General features: G+C 42.3%; 1 protein-coding gene across 1 annotated transcript in view; it reads left to right on the top strand.

Moving 5' to 3' along the window:
- Positions 1–13,173: 13,173 nt before the first annotated feature.
- Positions 13,174–23,324, top strand: part of RARB (retinoic acid receptor beta) — a 161,049-nt gene continuing 150,898 nt past the window's right edge. Inside the window, exon 1 of the mRNA XM_045857403.1 lies at positions 13,174–13,898. Within this exon, the coding sequence (XP_045713359.1) occupies positions 13,742–13,898 (157 nt within the window). The 5' untranslated portion in view covers positions 13,174–13,741. The remainder of the gene's footprint in view (positions 13,899–23,324) is intronic.

Raw genomic sequence — 23,324 nt, 5'->3', positions numbered from 1 at the left:
GGAGTGGAATGGCTAGATTATTTAGTAGGTGCATGTTTAACTTTCTAAGAAATTTCCAAACCCTTCTCAAAGTGTTTGTATGATTGTAGACTTCTAGTCTTGGTGTACGAGAGCTTCCATTTCTCCATGCCCACAACATCTGGTGTGGCAGTCTTTGTAACCGCAGTGATTCCAGTGGAGAAGTGGTAGCATCTCACTGTGGTTTTACTTTGCATTGCCCTGTAACTTATGACACCGAGCACCTTTCCAAGTGTTTGTTTGCCGTTGTAGTTTGTCTTTGGTGGCGCTTCTGTTCAAGTCATTTACTCACTGAAGGTGAAGGTGGGGTGCTTGAATTATTATTATTAAATTTTGAAATGTCTTTATGTATTGTGGGTACAAATTTGTTTTCTAATGCATGCATTTCCTTTCGTCTGTTGTTTGTGTTCTCATTTTTTTTCACAGAGTTTGTTCGAGGAAAGACATTTTTAATTATGATAAAACCGAAATCATCAATTTGCTTTTTATGTATCATACTTTGGTGTCATATCTAAGTAACCTGTGCCCAACCCAAGGTCACAATATTTTCTCCAATTTTTTGTCCAAAAATTGATAGATTTATGTTTTAATTTTAAGCCCATGATCCACATTGAGTGAGGTTTTATATTTGGTTTGAGCTGTGGGTCCCTTTGTTTGTTAGCCTGTTGCGCTGGCTCTCTAATAGGTCCAGTGCTCTTTTATGACATGACTGTCCTTTCTCCTGGTCTGCATATATGTTAACTTCCTTATCAATGAGTTAAAAGGATCGGGCTTATGCCATAGATTTTATTTTTTAAATGATGTCTTTTAATAATTAGTCTGAATTTTATGTTACTTACAGTGAGGCCATTCTAATCTCCTTGAAACAGTAGTAGGTTGTTGTTTCTGACAATCTGAAATTTCTACCAAGTTGTACCTGGCTCTACTTAATCATTGTCTACCAAGAAGTGCTATTTGTTCATTCATTCATCTATTTACTCAACAAATATTTATTGAAGGATTACCATGTGTAATGTCCTATGTATTATCGGGGTCATCACAGTGAACTGGAGAGAGGCGCTGCCCTCAAGGAGGTAACTTTCAGCTATTGGAGACATACAATAAAGAATAAATGTAGGCCAGGTAGTAAGAATGACTGTGCATTTGAAAACGTAAGGCCAAGGAACAGACAGTGAGGAATGTGACCTAGAGTCCTATTTTAAATGGAGTCAACTGTGTCTCACTTAAGGCCACCTAATCATAAAGAAACAGAAGGGAGGGATTTAATAACTCATGTTGGCATCTAAGCAAGGAGTATTCCAGGCAGAGTGAAAGGAAACTCAGAGAAGCTGAAGGAGTATATCCGGCATGTCTGAAAGATAGCTACAGAGGGTTTGGGGGGGCATTTGAACTGAGAATTTTAGATCTTGAAGAAACTTTCCATTTTATCCAGTTCAAGGATTGCTGGTCAATTTCATTTCAAAGCCAATTCAAATGGATTTATTGTGAATGCCTACAGAGTATGAGTCAGCATTTTTTATATATATATGAAGGTCCAGATCATAAATATTTTCAGCTTTGTGGGACATACCGTCCCTGTGGCAATGCCTCAGTTCTGTCCTTGGTTGAAAGCAATCATGGGCAATATGTAAACACATAAATGCACATCTGCTGTTCTCCAGTAAAACTGTTTAACAACAACAGGTGGTGGGCTGGGTTTGGCCTTGTAATCTGCCAACCTCTGGGCTAGTCTGGTGTTGGGCAGCCTTACCCAGATCTTTTAGAGGTATGCATTAGTAATGCTGGCAGGGGCTCATAAGAAACACCTCAGTCATGTGTTTGCCACCATTAGTCACAACAACTTCCTCATGTTACTGATCAGACCAGGCAAGTTCTTACATGTTGTTAGTGTTAAGGTAGGTCTCTGGCCTTCTTACCCCTCCAGATTTGCTGCAACTTACATATATGACTGTAATAGAGCTTTGAGGGCTGACCCCTCTTCAAGTGCAGCCCACACAGCTACAACTGGCCCAAGCCTGGATGGGAGCCTGTCCTAGGAAGCTCCTGGTAATGTTCAGAGTTGGAAGTGAGGGCTTCTTCACAGTTCTGACATATTCTGTCTGTGCCACACAGAAAAACTCTGTTATGTTTTCTTTGAATCTGGAACTTGGGTGGGAGTGGATATCAGCTGTATTTTCTGCTACTGACCCAGCAAAAAAAGAAAGGAGACATTGGCCCAGCTAGGGAAGAACAGCAGGTGTCTAACCTTTAGACTTCACAGGGGTTGGGCAATTGCATGAGGAATATTAATATCATCTTCTTCCTTATTTTAAATTAACACATCAAAGGAAATTTGATTAATTTGAATATAGAGATCTGTAAGCTATAATGGCATAACTAAGGAAGAAGTTTATTTTCCTCAGTGTAATTGTCTAGAGATAAATAGTCTAGGCTGGCAGGGTAGCTATGCTCCACAAGGACATTCAGGGACTCAGGTTCCTTCCATCTTACTGCTTTGCCTGCTGGGTCCCACAGCATTCCAGCTGGCAGGGAAGGGAAAGGACAGCAAGTAAAATGTGGGAAATCACTTTTTTTAAAGATTTTATTTATTTACTTTTTAGAGAGGGAAGGGAGAGAGAGAGAGAGAGAGAAACATCAATGTGTGGTTGCTGGGGGTTATGGCCTGCAACCCAGGCATGTACCCTGGCTGGGAATCGAACCTGGGACACTTTGGTTCCCAGGCCGCACTCAATCCACTGAGCTATGCCAGCCAGGGCTAGAAATCACTTTTTAAGAAAGTGATATGGAGTGTGCACATAGCATTTCTGATAACATTTTTTGGTAAAAACATGTTCACATAGGTACTACCTAGCTGCAAAGGAGTCTGGAAAATGTGGTCTCTATCTGGGTAGCCATGAGCTCAGCTAAAAATCTACTGTGGATTTTTAAAAGGGGATTATGAATTCGGAGGGAGGCTAGAGCTGGCAGTTTGCCACAGAATTTATAAAAAGAGGTGAAAGTATTTTCTGTCGGTTGTTACCTAAAGTGTGAATAGTAATGTCTAACATTATATAATACTTTAGAGATTTATAAAATTTTTTCTCATACAGTATTTGATTTCATTCTTCCACATTATCTTCCTTTGAAGTAGATAGACATTATCATTGGAAGCAGACATTATCTTCACTTATGAGATGACTGAGTGAGGCTCAGAAGGATTGTGAGGATACCGAAAGCCACACAGCCACAGAGTGTGAAGCCAGGACTTGACTCCAGGCTCAGAGCTCTGCCATTTCCACTCCCAGCAACTCATTTTTCTTAACACCGGCTCCTCTAAAGGCCTATTTCTTGTCATTCACCACGTGCAGTATCCCATCAGAGTGGAAGATCTGACACTTCAGTGTGCAGAGTTAGTACCTGAGGACCTTGATTAAAATGCAAATTACTTTACCCCAACCCTAGCAATTTTCATTATGTGGCTCTGGGTGGGAAGCCCTAGAATTGCCATGCTTTGAGAATCATTACGGCAATCTTATATTTCATCATTGCACTTTACTTAAACAGAGAGGGCGATGTTTCATGGTTCTATTATTTCCCTTCTTTGCCCTCCCATGCTTACATGTTAACATTCAATTTTGAAACTGCTGCCTTCTGAAAAATCTTTGCTACTCTTCTGAAGCATCTCTAATTCAAAACAAAAAAGCAGACAATGACAAAGTGTCAAAACTAATTTTGGAAGCCACTGTGGTACCCTCTCACATGGAAGTGTCAAAGCCCTTGGCTGAGGTAGAGGTCAAAAAGGTGGATATATATATATATATATATATTTTTTTCTGCTGTTTGAAAGGAGAGAGAGAATGATTTTTTCAACAAAATGTTTCTCTTATATTCATTGTGTGTGTGTGTGTGTGTGTGTGTAACATATGTACAGGCAAATCATTGTTTCCCCAACAGAAATTTCAGAGATTTCTTTCTGGCCCAATTCCTGCTCAGTCACATTGGCCTTTTTTATTTGCCCTTTTCTCTGTCAGACCCCAGGATGAATTTAAACTCCATTCCCTCTCCAGTGGCCTCTGATGTATTTGTGACTTTTTACATCCTTTTTGCTAATAGAAACTAATGGAAATTCCTTGGGGGCCTTCAGCTTTCCCTCCGAGTCACAAACTTTTGTGTTGCTAATAGAACTCAGCTTCATTAGCATTTCAAATCCTGGATGCTCTTAGAAATCAGTGTTAGATCCGAGGGGCACCCGGCCACAGCCTGATTATCGCACCTGTTTAACTGAAATCTCCAGTGGTCAGTGACTTTGACTCTATTTCTGTAGGCACGACTCACCAGGAAATGCTTTTCAAGGACTCTACAGAAAGACACATGCATAATCTAAGAAGCTTTACTTTTGTCCCCCTCCCTACTCTGCATATTGCCTGCCACAAGGCCTACCCTATCACCATTGGTGGCTAGATGATGGGTCAGAGTGAGAAGAAACAGGTCAATGGATAAGTAAATGGGTAGGTGGACAAGTGAGATAGAAGTGTGGGTGTATAGGTACTGGGTAAATAGATGGGAGGGTGGACGGGTGGGTATCAGGTAGATGAATGAGTAGGTGGATGGGACTGATGGAATGGGTGGGTGGATGGAAGAAAAGATGGATAGGATAGGATAGATAAAACAAGTCTTCCATCCTGTACAATACCTTTGACATTTTATTAGTTATAATTGTTCTTACCTTCCTGAGGCTAAATACCACTGCTGCAGAAAACAGCAAGTCGTGTCATATATTTTCTGCCTCCCACAGGAGCAGCAGGGTGGGGCTTGTCAAATAGTCTATTGCCATTCTGACTGAGTGTCTGCTTTGCAAAGCAAAAGAAACCATCTTCCTTTATACTGCACACACTCACACATGCATGCTTCAGTGCAGTGGTACATAACCAGGCATACACAGCAAAAGCTCTCAGGGAACTTGCCCTAATTGCAAGTGTCTGTATCCTGTAGCCTGAAATGTGCATCCTGGTTGGAAATGACAGCCCTGACGAGGATTCTCTGTACCTGGTAACAGTGGTGCTTGAGTAGTATTTGAGCTATGTGTTCCCAGCTTAATTTTCTCCCCACAGATATTCCGCTAATATTTTTAAAGCACTTGTATCTCAGGCAATGTTCTACGTACTTTTCACTTATATCGCTTCAATTCATCTTTTCTACAGACCTTTAACATACATATTATTAGTATCCCCATTTTTCTGGTGAGGGAATTAAGGCATGTAGAGGTTAAATTACTTGTCGAGGGTCACATGGGTAGAGGGGAGGCTGGGATTCAGGTACAGTTAGTTGACATCCAGACTCCATGGTCCTGCCCATGACACTATACTGCCTCTCTGGTCACTGAGCTGACATTTTAAAGCACCGTGGTCCAACAGAACTTTCTGCTATACTGGAAATGTTCTCTATCTGTGCTGTCACATGTGACTTTTGAGCCCTTGAAATGCAGCTAGTGTGACTGAGGAACTAAGTTTTTAATTGTATTGGATTTTAATTAATTTAAACAGCAGTTTAAGAGCCAACTAATAGCCTCTGTTCATACGTATGATTTTCCAAAAATGAAGTGTTGAACTAGGAATTAAGTTAGGCATCTCAGTTATAGACATTATCCATTATTAATAATATTAACATGAAACAATTGCAAATCACTCTGAGACTCCTTTGTGCTTTTTTCCATCCTTGAAAGAGTCTTACTGTTCTTCTAAGCGCTCTGCCAGCTGGGTGGCACATCTAATCCTAGCTCATTGGAAGATGTTTTGAGATGAGATATTAAAACAGTTCAAGCAGGATAACACAGGGACGTCATGGGCATGTTGTAGCACGGCGGTGCCATTGGCATCTGTTTTCAAAATCATTGCTAAATTTTCCAGCTCCCAAATACTGACCTTATATATTGGGGTGAGTGGGGCGCTGATGGAAATAATGGATTTTAAAGCAAGGCTTGGTGGTGCAGAAATGGAAGCACAGGGGCATCGGGCTCATTGGAGGGCAGAAATGCAATCTCACGGCCCTTCCTACAGAAGGAAGTGGAGAGGGTAAAGTAGGACAGTGGGAAATTATGAGGCAAGACAGAAGGAGAAGTGATTCTATAGGAAGGAATATAATAGAAGAGCCACTTTACTCAGTTACTCATGTGGTACACCACTTGAAACTGGGTGAAGCTTTTAAAGGAGAAGAAAAATTAAAGTGGTAACAAAACTCAAATGTACATAGGTAGGTGTTCTAGGGAAGGAGGCAAGGCAATGTAGAATTTGGTGATATGTTGGTTTAGAACAGAAGTGGACAAACTACAGCCCATGGGTTAACCCCAGTCCACTGCTAATTCTTATGAAGTTTTGTTGAATACATCCATGCCCATTCATGTGTATATATCTATGTATGTATAGATATATATACACACATACATACATGCCCATTCATATATTGTAGAGGGGCTCTGCCCACAGGGCCCCCTCAACCTGCCCTGTCCACCACAGATGAAAATAAGTCTACCAAGACATGATCTGCTTGGGAAGGAAAGATGGCCAATCTCTCAAAGGAGAAGGACCAGGAGTCTATTCGTCAGTGGGCTTTTATTGGGTTTAATTTGCATAGAAATACAGGGCATACACATAAAGCCCATCAATCATTGTCAGGCAGTAATGATCAAATGATAGATAATATCCAAAGAACTCTGAGGGCTTATTTTGAGTCAGGGTCAGATAGCTAAAGGGCCATAAAACTTTGGGGAAACAAACTCATTTCATGCTCGGACCCTTATCACTTAAATTGAGGGTATTAGCAAAGTAGGTTTCATAGGATTTTGTGCATTCTTTCTTAGGCCTGATTGCCCCAAGGAACCCGCCCTTTCCAGCATAGGGCTGCACCTATCTCCAGCATTGTTTCAGGCTTAAGTTAGGCAGGGGAAGTAGGCAGCCAAGAGACTAGGAGACTTCTTGCAGACAGAATGAGGACCCAGGCTATGTCAAAGCTGAGGGGCTAGGGTTCATCACCCCATTTTTCTATAGCTTCCTGTGTCCTTCCCTGAGGGCCCCTTCATGACCATGCCTGTCTTAGGTTGTCCCTCCTTTGAGGAATCTTACCTGTCATTGGCTAACCAGTCATCCACCTGGGGCCAAGCAGGGTGAAGTCAAAGGGGACAGAGGTGGTGCCCCGACAAGGAAGATGAGCTTTGTCTCCTTAATGGCTTATAGGTCTTTGTTCTCAGCCTTAGCTATAGGGGATTATAGCTTCTGAAACCAGGCAGGGCAGTTCCCAACAATATATATGTATATAAGTATATATTATGTGTGTGTGTGTGTGTGTGTGTGTATAATGTATACATCTGTGGCCTATGGCTCCTTTATACTACAGTAGCAGAGCTGAGCAATTGTAGAAGAAACCATATAACCTGCAAAGCCTAACATATTTCCTGTGGCCCTATATAGACAAAGTTTATTGCCCCATGCTTTAGGACAAAAGGAGAATACATTTTAGCACAACCATCCAGGAGTACTATATTGCATAGCCATCAAATTTTAAAATGTAAATCATCTTTGACCTGGCAATACTGTTCCTAGAATTTTACCCAGCAGATGTTTTGGTACACATATGCACAGGGCCTCTTAAAACACTGAAAAATTGGAAACAACTTAAATGTGTAGTAGCTGGACTGGTTAAATGAATTGCAGCACATTAGTGTAAAGAAACTCTATTTACTTTAAAAACTAAATCTCTATGTGCTCATTTATTAAATGATAAAGTTCTATTTATTATGAAAAGATGACCAAGAAATATTGTTAAATAAAAAACATTGCAGAACAATATGTATTGTTTGATTATATCTGTGTAAAAGTCACAAACAGTCCCCATGATGATAAATAGGTATATGCCCAGCACCTACCACAATGATGCACATAGTAGGTACTCAACATTTGATGAATGAACACATAGAGGAGTTAACTAAACATTTATCCAGAAAGTACCCAGCCATGTGCTATGAAAAATAGAGACATTTATTGAAGAAGATACAAGAAACATTGTACACAGGACAGTGACACCTCAGTCCCCTTCAAAGTAGGTACCTTGGGGCCTTGCACAGTTCTCCCAATCACCTCAGCTGCCCCATCACATTTTCCTGAGTCTTGTTGACAGTCAACAATCTCTTCCCTTTCAAAGGTGATTTTAGTTCTGAGAAAAGCCAGAAGTCGCAGGGTGCCAAATCTGGGCCGTAGCGGGGCTGAGTCACCTGGGTGATTTGATGTTGTGCCAAAAAAAACTCTGCACAAGATGTGATGCATGAGCGAGCATGTTACTGTGATGAAGCTGTCACTCACTAGTTGTCCATAGTGAATCATTTGAATAGTTTCTGCACAGCACACATGGTCTCTCAGTGGGGGGCATCTACCGCCCCCACTGACTAGTACAGTGAAGTCATCATTGTTCAGTCATTGCTCATTCCAGTCCCCTCTCTTTGGCTGCCAGGTTACATCAAGGCCACACAAACTGTTCTCATTATATTAACAATGGCTGGACTTTTTCTGGACAGATGATATTTTATATACACATATATATATGCATACACACACATTTATATATATACTTTTCACTTTATATCTTCTAGACTAGACTCTCTGAGTTTTTATGAATCTGTATTACTTTAACAAAATCTAAATTAAAAAAGGAGGAAAGTAAATCAGAGGAAATAGCCAAAGATAAGTCTCTCCCAAGCTGATCATTGAGATGATGCCAGCGGCAGCGGCTGTCAGCTGAGAAACAGCTGGGAGCTTATTGCTCAGTGCCGAGGCCTTCCGGAGGGGATGGATTTAAGTGTTAAGTTGGGACCACCAGAAACTGTTGGGCTTTAAGAAGTTTCTTTATGAGTCATGCGCAGCAAAAGCTGAGAAGTGCTAAAGAAAACAACTGAGAAGTGTGGAATGAGAGAAGTGTGCCCCTTGTCCTGGAGTGAGTGATGTTCTTAAGCAATCAGGTGGGAAGACTTACTTGGAGAAACTGGAGAAAACAGGAAGCTGGGGAGAAAGGAGCCAAATGAAGGAAGGACACGGTGGCCAACACTCAGGGTGAAGAAGTGTTTGAGGCAAAACAAATGCTTCTTGGGGTTCTGAGAGGACCCACTCTGCAGTGATGCATAGCGCCGCTTCTCAAGTTCATGTTTGGGAAGTGCTTGGGTGTCCTCTGATATAAGATGCATGGACATCAACAGTCCTGGTACACTAGCAGGTATGCAGATGGAAGGGCCTGAAGCAGTTCCTGCGTGTTGATGAACGTTAGAACTTCTCCCATCTACTGACACCCAAGCAGCTCTTCCTGGTGGTGTGGCAGCCGTGGGAACAGCCTCACCACCTGGCTTGTGGTGGCCACACCTCTCTGCCTCGGCTTCCCCGCCAAAACACATAGTACTCAGTGCTAACCATTTGTTTTTCTGGCAGAATTGTGGCAAGGGGGATTTATAGAAGATTAACGGTAAAAATAAATAAATATATATTTTAAAATAAACTTGAAAGAGACAGGTGTGTCTTTGTAAAACAATCAGTATCCGCCTCCCTCCACGTGCCCCTCCCCCGCGCGCCTGCACTTTGCATGACTTATGCCTGGGGTGGATGTGTCTGTGCCTGTAAGAACCACTTTATTTAGACATCACACAAAGCACTTGACCAGTTTTGAGCACGGCCGGCTGCAATACTGTTACACAGAGATGCCTGCTCTTTCTTCACAAGACTCTCCAGTTCAAACATGTTTGCAAAGCATGATTCATGGCATTTCTTTCTGGATTGTCCAGTGGGTAATTGCTGTACACAAACCAGAGAAACAGATGTAGACCCTGAACCCTGGCTATAAATTTTTGTTTTATGATTATGGCTTTCAAATGTGCTGTGTCACACTGACAAATACACAGTTATTCTGAAACAAAATGGCTTTTGGTCTCAAACTTTAGCTTTTTTGTTTGTGGTGGGAAATACATATACTAGAGTTTCTTTTATCATGGATCAAACATGGGAAGTACAGGTCCTTTCGTTCAATGTCATTTAGGTGATGAAATGTCTTAGGAACTTAAGTCTTGTTTATATCAATTAGCCTACGGTAAAATTGGCTTTGTTATACATCGTTTTGCTTACGGTGGGATGTTTTGACAACATTAAGTGAGGAGATGACATATATCCAAATCTTATTTATGCTGTACCAAGAGGATATTTGGGAAAGATTTTTTCCAACTATTTGATTAATCTTTAAAAGAGGGGCCAGTGATTTCAACTTCATTATCAAGAAATTAACTAGACTGCTTTTCACCTTCTACCTAGTCATTAATCTTTATAGTGCATGGATATGTATTTAAAGAACTGGTTTATTTCTGTGTCTTTCCTTAATTTTACTGAAGACGATAATTTGGAGTAAGAACCAAGTTTTCAAGAAGTATAAGAATTAGAGTTCCTGAAAAAGAAATGATAAGAAGCATGTGGCTAAACTGTGGGGTTGCATTCTAAATTAATACTTGGATTAAATAATAGTTCTAATAATTGCTTTCAGCATAATTAATTCATGATGAGAAATGATGAATTGACTGAATACTGTTGCATTATAGGAAACCCATAGTATTCTGCTCACAAGGATTTAAATACTGATCGTTCATCTAAGGCCTAAGTTTATTTCTCTACAGTTAGGAGGACCCTAAGGTGATTATAAATTTTAAATTTTCACAGGCAAAGGAGAAAACACCAAATCTCCCAGCCCCTACAAAGCACACACTTTATTATTGTCTTTGTGTTATGACATAGTATTTGAGGGAAGAAGTTTGGAAGCCCGTTATGTCCCTTTTGAGATGAGGCTGATTCTCTAGCTTGAGAAATGACAGTGAACAGAATTCTGGGGACACTAACCCCATCCTCATTTCCCTGAGCCACCAAGGCACCCTACCCTTTGGGAGGGTGTGGAGTCAGGAGATGCTACGGCCTTTCCTGGTTGCAGATGCTCACCCACCCACACTGGCAGTGCTGCCTTGTGTCTCATCTCTTAGCTCCTCCTGCTGTACTTTAAATACAGATGCTTCCTCCTCTCTCCCCAAACAACTGGTTGTCCATTTCCAGTCCCAGGTACAAAATAAGCCTAGTTTCCAAGGAGCTCTGAGGACCTTAAATAAACATTTGGAGCTACAAGTCTCATGGACCACATAGAAATTACCACATAATATGGTGCTTTGTGTATCTTTACAACTATCTTAACGACAGTGTGTTAAATGTTTTGTAAATTGTGCCATGCTCCTTGCTAAAAACGTGTGTTTTCTTTGTGTTAAAGGGTTGCCTGTAATACGGCTCTGTTACAAAATGAGGGCCATATAAAAAAGAGAGAGAGAAAATAACAAATACGTAGATTCAGCAAAATCTCACCCCTTTATCACCCTGAACTTTTCAATAGCAAGAACTCAGCTTGCTGTGCTGAAAATTGTGTTAATGTACCTTCATAAAAGGATCTTTGACTTGGTAAGTGTGTGCGATGCATACTTTTCATGTTACTCCAGGAGTGCCACTTAGCAACTCTGCTAGACAGAGCAGCAGTTCAGTGAGGGGCGGGGTGCCCCCTGACAAGCTTTTTGAAAGCGTGGATGCCAATGCACATTCCAGCACTGTCCACAAAAGGGAGACTGGAGCAGCGTCCTTCCCTGCAAGGGGCCAGGAGCCTGTCCACTTGCCCACCCTGTTTTGTGGGAGAATTATAAGTAAATATTAGAGAGGTGGTGGAAGGGGTAGGGTGTTTTAATTCCTCCCCAGAGTCTCCTCTAAAGAGGTACAGTAAGCAAGTTATGCAAAATGGCTGCAGGGTGGATGGGCTCTCCCCTCAAAAGCCCTCTGTGTGCCTGACTTTATTTGCAACCATTGCGTCTGTCCTTCTCAATGTTTTCAGACTCGGTTAAAAAGCTTCTCCTTCCTCTAGGTAGGGTCAGTGTAGGAAGTACAAAAATAATTTTTTTTCCCTTAAAACTATTCGAAATAAGTGCCAGATTGGGCAGGGGCTAGTAGTGCTAAAAACTGGCCCTCACACTTAAGCAGTTTTCAAAATATGTGTTTAATTTGGCAGTGGTGGTGATTGTGTGATCAGAGCGGCTGCCAACATATTATCAGGGTGCCAGGCTATGGTAACAGCACAGTAATTTCTGCATTAGACTGGGATTCCAGGGAGCTGGGTTCTAGTTAAGATTCTGAGCTGTATGATCTTAGGCAGGTCTCGGGCTTCCTGGGCTTTTATTTCCGTGGTTAAAAAAATAAGCTAATCTTTGTTCCAGGCTGTATCCTAACTTATACAAGCACGGTTTCTTTTTGTCCTCACTGCAACCCACTGAGGTGGGTAGTGAGTAGTATCTCCCCATTTTACAGGTGAGAAAACTAAGGCCCAGAGAGGTTACATTCCTGTCCCAGATCACACAAACGGAATTGGGAATCCAGTTCAGCTTGACTCCCACGTCCATGCTCCTGAGCACTGTATAATCCTTGCTCACCTCAGGACCCGGAATCCTGTATATCAACGTGTGTGTTTGGAACAGGAGTAACTAATCTTGACTACTCCCTCGGCTGTCTATAGACTTGGGAGTTTTTAAAAAGTAACTGAATCCAGAAAGCTGGCTTTTTACTCCAGAGCAAATGCAATGCCTTCAGCCAGGGCTTGCAAGAAGGATAAAGGGGAAAACACTATGAAATGGAAAGTTTCTCATCCCAAGGCTTCCCTGAGGGGTAACTGTTCTCTATTCTACAGTTTAGGGCTTGCCTGTGCTTTTTCGGGAGTGGAAAAATACATAAGTTACAAGGAATTTAACAGACAGAGAGGCGCACAGAGGAATTTAAAGGGTGGGCTGGGGGCTCGAGGGTGGGCGGGAGGCAAAGGGGGGGGCCGCATGGGGGAACACTCGCTTGCAAACTAAGCGGCTGCGAATAAAAAGGTGAAAAGGGAGAGAAGTTGGCGCTCAGCGTGAGCCAGGAGCGGTGTCCTGGCTCCTCCCCTGCTCGTTTTAAAAGCACTTCTTGCATTGTTTTTAAGGTGAGAAATGGGAAAGAAAGAGCCGGCTTGCACGCTCGCTCGCTGCCTGTCTCTCTGGCTGTCTGCGTTTGCAGGGCTGCTGGGAGTTTCTAAGCTCTGTGAGAATCCTGGGAGTTGGTGATGTCAGACTCGTTGGGTCATTTGAAGGTTAGCAGCCCGGGAAGGGTTCACCGAAAGTTCACTCGCATATATTAGGCAATTCAATCTTTCATTCTGTGTGACAGAAGTAGTAGGAAGTGAGCTGTTCAGAGGCAGGAGGGTCTATTCTTTGCCAAAGGGGGGACCAGAATTCCCCCATGCGAGCTGTTTGAGGACTGGGATGCCGAGGACGCGAGCGAGCCGGGCAGGGCTTGTCTGGGCACCGTCGGGGTAGGATCCGGACTGCAATCGGAAGGCTTTTTGCAGGCATTGGCTTGGAAGGAGAACTTGGGATCTTTCTGGGAACCCCCGCCCCGGCTGGATTGGCCGAGCAAGCCTGGAAAATGGTAAATGATCATTTGGATCAATTACAGGCTTTTAGCTGGCTTGTCTGTCATAATTCATGATTCGGGGCTGGGAAAAAGACCAACAGCCTACGTGCCAAAAAAGGGGCAGAGTTTGATGGAGTTGGGTGGACTTTTCTATGCCATTTGCCTCCACACCTAGAGGATAAGCACTTTTGCAGACATTCGGTGCAGGGGAGATCATGTTTGACTGTATGGATGTTCTGTCAGTGAGTCCTGGGCAAATCCTGGATTTCTACACTGCGAGCCCGTCTTCCTGCATGCTCCAGGAGAAAGCTCTCAAAGCATGCTTCAGTGGATTGACCCAAACCGAATGGCAACATCGGCACACTGCTCAATGTAGGTTTATTTTTTCCCTTCTTCTACCAAGAAAAAAATTAATTGTCTCTCTTGCATGCAATAAAGACATTGGCAACAAACTGCACTGGTAGTAAGACAAAGGATTTAATGATTTAATGCTGAAAGGGTGTAATATGCTGGCGTGTGCATATTGATCCCCTCTGCTGAAAATTTCCTGTTAGATGTTTTCTTCCCAAACAAGCCCTCCCGACCCCCCGCTCCTTTCCTTACCAACCTTACCGTCTCTTGAAAACAGTTTTAAAAATATGTGGGGGGGGAGGGGGGGGCGGAAAGTAGAGGGTGACCACAGGACTTTGAAACATTCTTCAAGTAAGGCAATTGGGCACATTGTGCAGTTTTTACTTAGATGTATGCAGAGGGAATTTAACTTTGCTGTTCTTTGGATTAGTTACCAGTTGTATCTATCAGCCCCTCCCTGTGTGTTTCAGCAGTCCAAAGTAATTAAAATATGACATCTTCCTTGCAAGGAATTTTGCCCGATGGAGATGGCTTGCAGCTCCTGAAGTTCATAAACCACCAGTTAAAGCTGCAGCCTCCAATGTTTTCCTTGCTAAGGAAAAGCAATATTTCTTAGCATTGACCCTGCTGCCACCTTTCCGAGTCACTTTGTTGCTCTAAGAAGTTGCTGTTTTGCTAGAAAACTACTGGCAATGAACACCCCTTGGGCTGAGCCATCCATTATTTTTCATATCTTGCAATTCAGTGAGGAGCCTGGACGTTGGTTATAGGAAAGGAAATATAAGTGGGGTAGCCCAGGTTTTTTTTTTTTAATTGACTATTTGGTTATCTGCTGCTGACACCATGCCGAGGCACGCATCTGGTCCACAGTAGCCTGGCTGCAGGATTGAGAAATGATCAGAAGTCCCAGAAAATCCCACCTTCGGTGGCTGCAGTGGGAGCCTGCAGGATGCATCTTAGCCCTGACAGTGATTTAGATAAATGGCTGTGGCTATCTATCAAAATGTTTTTAGTACTTTATTTGACAATTCATTGGAGCATTAGCCTGAAAATGACATTTTAAATCTTTGTTTTCAAAAAGGTCAAAGTTTAACTGGGAGAAATTGAGTTTTCCTAAGAACATGGTAGCTTGCTTATCTAAAGAGAGAAGAAAAAGGAGAGGGGACACTGACAAGATTTAAATTGCCCTCTCGGAAACTTTTCTTAAGGATAACGACTTGCTTCTTGGGCCAGGAAATCAACAGGTTCGGAGCTGAAAAATCAATAACCATTTGATGCCAGCAGGCTGGCTGTCTGACTCAGTATTTCGTAGAGTCATAACCAGGGCAAAAAGAATATCGTTTTCAGAAGGCGTCTTAATCCTCAGCTGCTCCCCAAATGCTGCTTATTTTTTTTTTCCAGAGAACTCAAAGAAACTTAAGCATTACGAAATAATTCTCCAGCCCTCTACCAGATCTCTTAGACCTATCCTCCCTAGCAATGAAAAGTGTGAACAACTTCACTTGGGGTGGCAGGAAACCGGGGCTCTCCCACATTTTATCCTGTAGGAGAAAGTCCTAATGAAACATTTTTTAAAGAAGGGGAAAAATATGCTCGAGACCCTGGCACAGAGCTGGTAGACCTAACAGAGCTTTTACAGGCAGACATTCTCCCTGTTGTAATTAACCCTCCAAACCTGCCCCTGAAGTTGTAGGAGTAGGGGGAAAAGCTTTGTTTGTTCTCGAACAAGTTAAACAAGGGATTTGCCTTATCTAGGAAGAGGAGTGGTAAATGTGTCATTCGCCTAGGGCCAGCCGATAAGCAAGAAGTGTTGATAACAGCAGAGTTCAGCTAATCAAAGAAACTTGCATTAGGAAAAGTAAATAAAGACATTTGACAAAGGGATTTCAGAAATTCCAGTGTCTTATTTTTGTAAGCAGGGCAATTAGTGTGTATTGTGGTCAGTTTCACAAGGGTTTGAATCCCAGGCCCCAACTTTAGTTTAAGTGAATAAAGTGTAAATACGGCTTATGCCCCATACAGAGCTGCTTTCTCCTCCATAAACCAGTTTATGACTGGTCAGTTTAGGTGATCAAGCAATTAAGTTTTTAAGTGTAAATAAATATTCCAACAAATGTCTGCCATGCCATGCTGGGTTCAGGGGGAGGAAGCTAGTTGGGGCTTTTTGAATAAAAGCAATCATATCAGGGCTACCTTTCTGTAAGTAAGAACATAAAAGCCACAGCCTTTTCCATTTTCCTTAATGAGTGTTTTGACGAGAAATAGATCTGTTTGTGCTCTTACGGCAGAGGAAACAGTGGGCAAGGAGGGAAAAAAAACATAGTACTAAATTCCAACCAAAACTATTTTTTGTTTTGAGATCCTACTGATTTTGTGTGTGTGTGTGTGTGTGTGTGTGTGTGTGTAGTAATTAGAGTAAATCTTTTCAACATAAAACACCAGAAGCTTTTTTGTCTGTGTGGAAAGGTGTTAGAATGTTCTTTTTATTATCATTTCTTAAAAAATTTTGAAGACAGAAAACTGATATGCCAGCCAGCTGCTGCTGGAGCAGGGCCCGTGAATCGCTGGTTATAAAAATGCGAAGTCAGGATTAGTGGGCTACTAAGGGAATGTGGTATAAATAATATGATTTAAGGCTGCCCCTGGAAGGCATGGCGTCTCCGAGTTTCTGTTCCGATGCCCCCTGGATTATCTTGGTTTTAGGCTGCTCCAGATGTTTTCAGCATTAATTGCTCAGTGGGCAGAGGAGAGGTCCCGATATTTGTGGTTTAAATATAGTTGCTTTCAGTGCCATCGTGAGTGCTACAATTTCTTGGCCCCTTTCCCTGTCTTCTCCCTACTCGGTACATCAAACGATAAAAGAAAAAAAAAAGTCTTTTTGAAATAGTATTTTCCCCATTAGTGAGAAATAATCTTTTTAAAACAACAACAAAACTGTGCCTGTGTGTGATTAAGAAATGAAGTCAGTCTCCTTCCCAGAGCCCTGGGACCTGAATTTTAAGTATTAAACACTATCTAAATCCTCTCCTAGTGAGATATAAATTGGGGTCAAAGTGGCAAAATCAAAGATACCCTCTGAAAGAGAGACTAAATAAAGACTGACAGCCACCGTATGAATTGAATGGGGTTTTGAATAAATATTTCAGTGAAAAGGCTCAATTGTTTTTCTAAAGTAGGACATAATTTTCTGCTTCTCGGCCACATGACGGTGGTAACTAATACCATCAGAAAGAAGAGAAGAAAAGGGACTTTTGCTTAAATCTCAGAGTGCAGGACAGGGTCGGCTGAAAACAAGTGGGAGATTCACAAAGTTTTCTCCCCTGTAGAAAAAAAGAAATTTACCCAAATAAGTATCATCAACATCCAGATAACTTGGGGCTTTGGGTGGAGAGGTATGGACAGGCGTCTTAGAAGAAAAAATGCATGCGTTGAAATTTTATCACCAGAAAAGCGTAGATTCCAAAAGTAAAACAAAACAGTAGGAGCGGTAGACATCTGTCCGCTTAAACTTCGCTTATGGAATTGATTTGGAAACTCTCGTTAGCATTTGATTTTCCAGCCCAAATGCAAAGCTGTTGCATTGGAACAGGCCTCTTTTCTCTTTTTTTTTTCTTAGTAGATAAATGACCAGAATGGCAATTTCTGATAGGTTAGCTGACCTGGATCAGAAGTTTTCTTCTCATTTCTGGAAGCCTGGCTTTGACGATACAACACCCAGTCAGCATTGTCATGAACTTTTCTTTACAGCATGAAAGTAAAATAGAGACCTTCTGCACATCAGATATTTATAATTTACTTTCAACATGTTCAGCCCCTGATTTGGCTGAAAGGGAAAGAAAACCTTACGGTTTTCTCTTTTATACATTCCGTTAGCATCAATAAAGGATTTCAGAAGAGATATGCATGATAAATGATAAAGATGATAAATTCTGCTCTCAAGGAATTTATCATCTTTAAACCACCCCCCAAAAAAAAATTTTTAGAGGCTTGAAATTTTTAGTTAGAAAGAGACTCTCTGGGAGGCAGATGGAGACGGGAAACCAAGATGCAAAATATAAGTCGCACAGGACTTATTAAATAATATGTGCCATGTTCATTTTAGAACATCTTGAAAAGAACCTTCCATAGAGTTTGAGTTACATGTAAGTGCCAATAAATTAATCCTTAACTGACATTTTTATACTTTAAATGTTCTAATATAAATTCAGTTAACTATCAATTAAATAGACTATTTCGGAAATGGGAGTTTTGATGAAGGTTAATCAGAAAACTCTTGGCTAAAAACCTCTCCAAAAGATATTAATATGGAATCTTGCCTTTCAAATTATAGGGTACTTATGGCAGTCATATATCTCTGATTTTCTAGAATAACCCACTTTCGAATATACTGCCACAGTTCCCACATAAATCATTGAAATATGCCAGATATTTCAATATTACGACATCTCCTAGGCTGCCCCTTGAACTCAGGAGTGGCACAGACTGCCTTTGTTTGGATTCTATGGTCAATATAACTAGAGTCCTCACAGCTTAATTTTCCCATTCATATGGAAGATCTCGTGAATGTGAATTCCGAATGTGAATTCCTTTGGTGGCAAACTGCAGGCCTATACATAGAAGACGTCCCTTGCAAACTGGAATTAAGTGCTATGATGACGGTTCTGCCTCCAACACTTGTGCCTGTGCTGGGAGTCAGGGAGGGGAGAGAATTACTGGATCGAATCACTATGAGTGAATCTACAGAGCCTGGCAGAAGTAAGGCCGGCTTGAGTGTGGTTGGTAGGGTAATAACATGGGTGTAATAATCTATAGACTTAATTTGAGCATTTCACCTGAAATGTCATATGGTGTGCTTGAGCGTGATATTGTTATGTTATAGAACGACATGCTTATGATTTTGTAATCAAAGATTTTCTAATAAAACAGGGGCGTTATTTGTGCCGGATCCTGTATATCCGTTCTTCACCAACCTCGTCTTAAAAAGTTGGAATTGGGGTTGAGGGGGAGAGGAGAGCAGAGTTACCTCAGGTTTCAGATTTATCAGTCTTCTGTCTGTAAGTGGCTTGGCCTAAGTACCTCTTGTTAAATAGCAGATGAGATAACCTGCCCCATCTGTAAGATCTAATAACACCACCTCATCAGTCAATGTGTTGTCCCGAATTCTCCTCTTCCTTCCCAGCTCCCTTACTTCAACATCAAAAAGCATGATTCCTGTCCCATCCCATCCCCCTAGACCCCTTTAAAGGAATTTCTTGAAACGTTGCAAAAGTTCTCTCTACCAAGAAAGCCGTAGAGGGTGAGTCTGCAGGTATTATGTTATTTATCCTGAGCTTTCAGAGCTTCTTAGATAGGACTTCAAACAGGCACTGGAACTGCTGACTTGATTCTTCTCCGGCCTTGCAGGGTGGGGAGCTGAAGGGGGGCCAGTTAGATAAGCCCCTTGGTCCACAGCATGATAAGGCGAGGACAACAGGAACTGACATCAGCGGGGCGACCCAGCCCGTCCCAGCATTTCCTCTCGCCAGGGCACCGGGATCCCAGGAGCCTTGGGCTCCCACCCATAGCAACTGCAGAAGGGAGCCCACTCAGAGTGGGAGATGAGAGCTCCTGTTCACAGGGGGGATCGTGAGTGACAGTGCCCCTCATTCCCAAAAGGAGATGGCTTTAAACAGAACAAAGAATAACTTGGTGGTGGTGGGGTGGGGGGTGAAGTGATTTTAATAAAATCAGATCTAAGATTGTAAGGGCAGTTTAACGTTGTCATGTCATAGGTATTTGTTTCCTGGCTGTTAGCGGTTTCCCTCTGATGTCTCACGAGAGTCTACCCAGTAGTCACCAAGTATTACCACCTACGATTCGTGCCAAGTCCCCATACAGAGCAAAATGGGAGGGAAGTCACATTGTCAGAGCTAATCCCCTGGACCCCTATTTACTTTTCTGAGCCCCAAGCAGCCACCTTCATCCACATCACATGACAGCATCCTTAAAGCCATTTCATTTGCCACCAGCCCCGCAGATTCTCCACCCCTCTTTCCGTCTTCCTTTTCTCTTAAACTCAGATTTTTTTTCCTTTGTAAATATATCCGATTTGAGGTTTGGAGAAGGAGAAATTCAAATGAAAATGTCCTATTTTCGTTTTTCAAGTTCATAGGTTTTCTTCAATTTACTTCTTTCAAGATGACTCATTTTTTAAGTTTTAGTGTTGAAGAGGAGTTAATCTCCTAATTTGATTCAGATTTAGGGAAATGTTGGGTGGTGGTGTTGTTGATCAATTACTGTAGTTACTGTTCACCACTGAAAATGAACATTTTACCAAGTCAGGGGGGAAAAAAAACCACATAGCTGAGTTCAAAATACTGTGATAGAAGTGATACAGAGAAGACCAGATAAGACCTGTACATCAATTAACTGGAAAGAGATATGGGTCACATTTATCACAGTTTTTCTCTAATTTGCAGAGCAAATGAAGACCTCCTGCAATAAATCCCTGTTCTCACGAATATTAAAGCTTTCAGGGCTCCTGTACCTTTGTCTTGTCATCAAAGTCCATAATTATAAAAAGGCTGATGATATGAAGGTCATTTTTGCTTCAAAAGATTTTTTAGGATCTGGTCTATTGGAAAGCTTGGGGGTATAATTAAGTAAAATGGAAATGGAGGCAAGCGAGATTTAGTTCCTGATGTTTTAATTTAGCTCAGCACTGCCATGTGTTATTGAAGAGAATTCTTAAAGGCAAACATAATTATTTCATTATGGGCCTCAGAATGCTTTCATTGGCTTTAATGACAAGAAGCTGTATAAAAAGGCATACATTTTAATTAGCCCTCCTTATATTTACATCAGATAAATAACAAATAATTGATGAAAAACAAGACTTTGGAATGGATGATTTCACATAGTGCTCTGGTTACAGTTTAATGATGAAACATTTCTCTGTTGCTTTGCATTTTAATTATCCCAACATTACAGCGGTGGGGCCGTGGAGCTAAAATACTGTTGTTGCCATTTTATTGTCAAAAAAAAATCATGATTGATGCCTAGGAACTGGAAGCTGAGAAAGGTGGCGAGAAGCACATCTCAGAGGAAGGATATTGCCAGTCCCATTGATTTCACTGCGTTTGTTAGCACTTACTTTTGATCACTTCTATCTTTCATGCTTCATCTTTAAGGATTAAGATTGTCAAGGGTTTCACACGGGCGTCTCTATGGCCACATCTCCTAAATACCTCTTTTTCTCTTGCTGCCCGTTTCGAAGACAGACTTGCCTGAAATTACTTTGCCAAATGTGCCCTGGAAATGCAGAAAGCCTTTCTCCATGGCAGAAGCCCAGTGTACCTTTGATTTTATATGAAAACCCATTTCACATGATTCATCCCTTTTGGTGTACAGAACACTAATTGTTATTATTGATTTTAAATTCCGTGACCATTACAAGTAACCCAGATGAGTGGCAGATAAAGGGTAATAATCCATGGAGTTCTGGAACTGTTTCATGTTTGTCTGGAGTACTTTATGTGATCAATATTAACTGCCCCATTGAAACTAACTGCTGTATCAAATAACAGTCAATCAAATGAATGTGCTTAGAGATTATTTATTGAAAGCTTTAATTGTTCACTGGGGCCCTGCTTATCAGAGGAAACAATAGGAAGTAGAGATAGGATAAGCAGGTTTGGCTTTGCGGGGAAAGTTGGAAGATACTAAGGAACAGGCATCTCTCCGGTAGCTGGGCAGGAGTTTCAGAAACCCACGGTGGTCTTCTAGCAGGCAGAAGCTACATGCACTCTTACAGAGGTTGTCCCATCGCATATACACCGAGAGCTCTCTAGAGATGTTTTCTTGCCCTGTGAAAAGTTGTCACTCTCAGAGCTTAACTGCTTCTTCTCCGCACGCCCACTCACATCATTACCCTCCCACACATCACCCCACCTGCAGCCCTTCTGTGCCTGGTGGTCTGAGATCATGGAAATAGCCTGACTTGACGCAGGATCGATTTCTACAGCTATGAAATGGGAACAGTAATGTCTACACTGCAGGATATGTAGAAAGAGTAGAGATCATGTAAACGAGGGTTCTATTCTTGTCCTGAAAACAGACATGGAGATGTCACTGAGTAGACCTTCTGCTCTGTTCCCTGACACCTGTGGCTTATGTGCCTTGGCTAACGGTGAACAGTCTTTTTTAGCTGGCATCTCTTTCCCCCAGTGAAATAGTTCCTCTCTGTGTGGCTCATGACTTAGATGACAGTCCTTCCCGTTTGTCACAGTTTGGATAGCGCTGTGGTCCTGATTCAGTGGCATCCATTTAAACAAACCCCAGATTTAGTACAAATGGATTGACTTTTACAAGGGAGCGTTGTCACTTTTGAAGTTGTTACAATACACATCGCCCAAGGATGCTGTCAGGGGCGCAGTACATTTTTATTACTCACTGATGGATTAGATCTTGTAGCGTTCCATTCAACAAAGGGCTCTTGGGTGCCTGCCATGTTCCAGGCTCCCTGATATGTTCTGGGCAGAGGGGGTGGGGGAGACGGCAGGATGAATCTGGCGCTGCCTCTGCTCTCTCTGGACTCACAGTGTATGGGACAAACTTGTGCACACAAGTCCTTGTGATGCAGCCCCCTTATGACACAGACACAGAATCTCCTCAGAACTGTGGACCTGAGTTTCATTCTGATAAAAATTAAAACCACTGAGAACCACAGCTGATGCATAAGGTGAGCACAGATCAAGAGGGTGACACATTTTTGTCACAAGGAGTAGGCTGGAAGCTTTCCTGTGTGTAGGCCTCATAGGTAATTTCTAAATGTAGTTTACAAAGCAGAGTTCTAAACTTATCTTGAGCAGTAGAATAAGTGCCTACCTTCCAAACAGGCTCCTTGAAGGCTCTCATCTGAATGCTTCTGGAGTGTTTGTTAAATAATGTTCTTTGGGGGCTTGGTCTGATTAGATTAGGTTTTTCAAACTCACTGATTTCTTTACGATTGTTTCTGTGACATTTTGCTATGCAAGGAACTTCCCCAAAGCTGAAGGGCCTAACGTTGCATTGTCTCACGCTTCTGTGGCTGGACTGGGCTCAGCTGGACAGATCTTCTGTTCCACCGGATGTCAGCTGAGGCCGTGTCATCCAGGGCCAAACTGGGCTGGAGATCCCAGAAGGCTCGCTCCCGCGGCAGCCAGTCCACGTCGTGGTAGAGAGCTCAGCTGGGGCTGATCCCTGGCCTTGCTGCACGTGGCATGCGCTTCTCACACGGCCCCCATATTCCGAGAGGCAGCATTCCAGAGGGAGGAAGCGGGTGCTCCCTGTGAAAGGCTGGGTCCAGAGCTGGCATAGAGTCACGCCACCGTATTCCGTTGCTAAGCCGCCACAGGGCCAGGCCGGGTTCCATGGGTCTACCTCCCGATGGGGGAGGGACGGAAAATGCGCAGCCCTGTGTAGTCCGCC

The sequence above is a fragment of the Phyllostomus hastatus genome, unplaced genomic scaffold (genome assembly GCF_019186645.2).
Source record: "Phyllostomus hastatus isolate PE091 unplaced genomic scaffold, TTU_PhHast_1.1 phas_scaffold_129, whole genome shotgun sequence".
NCBI classification, from domain to species: Eukaryota; Metazoa; Chordata; class Mammalia; order Chiroptera; family Phyllostomidae; genus Phyllostomus; species Phyllostomus hastatus.
Note: the sequence above shows the minus strand (reverse complement) of the source record. Positions and strands in the feature narration are given on the sequence as shown.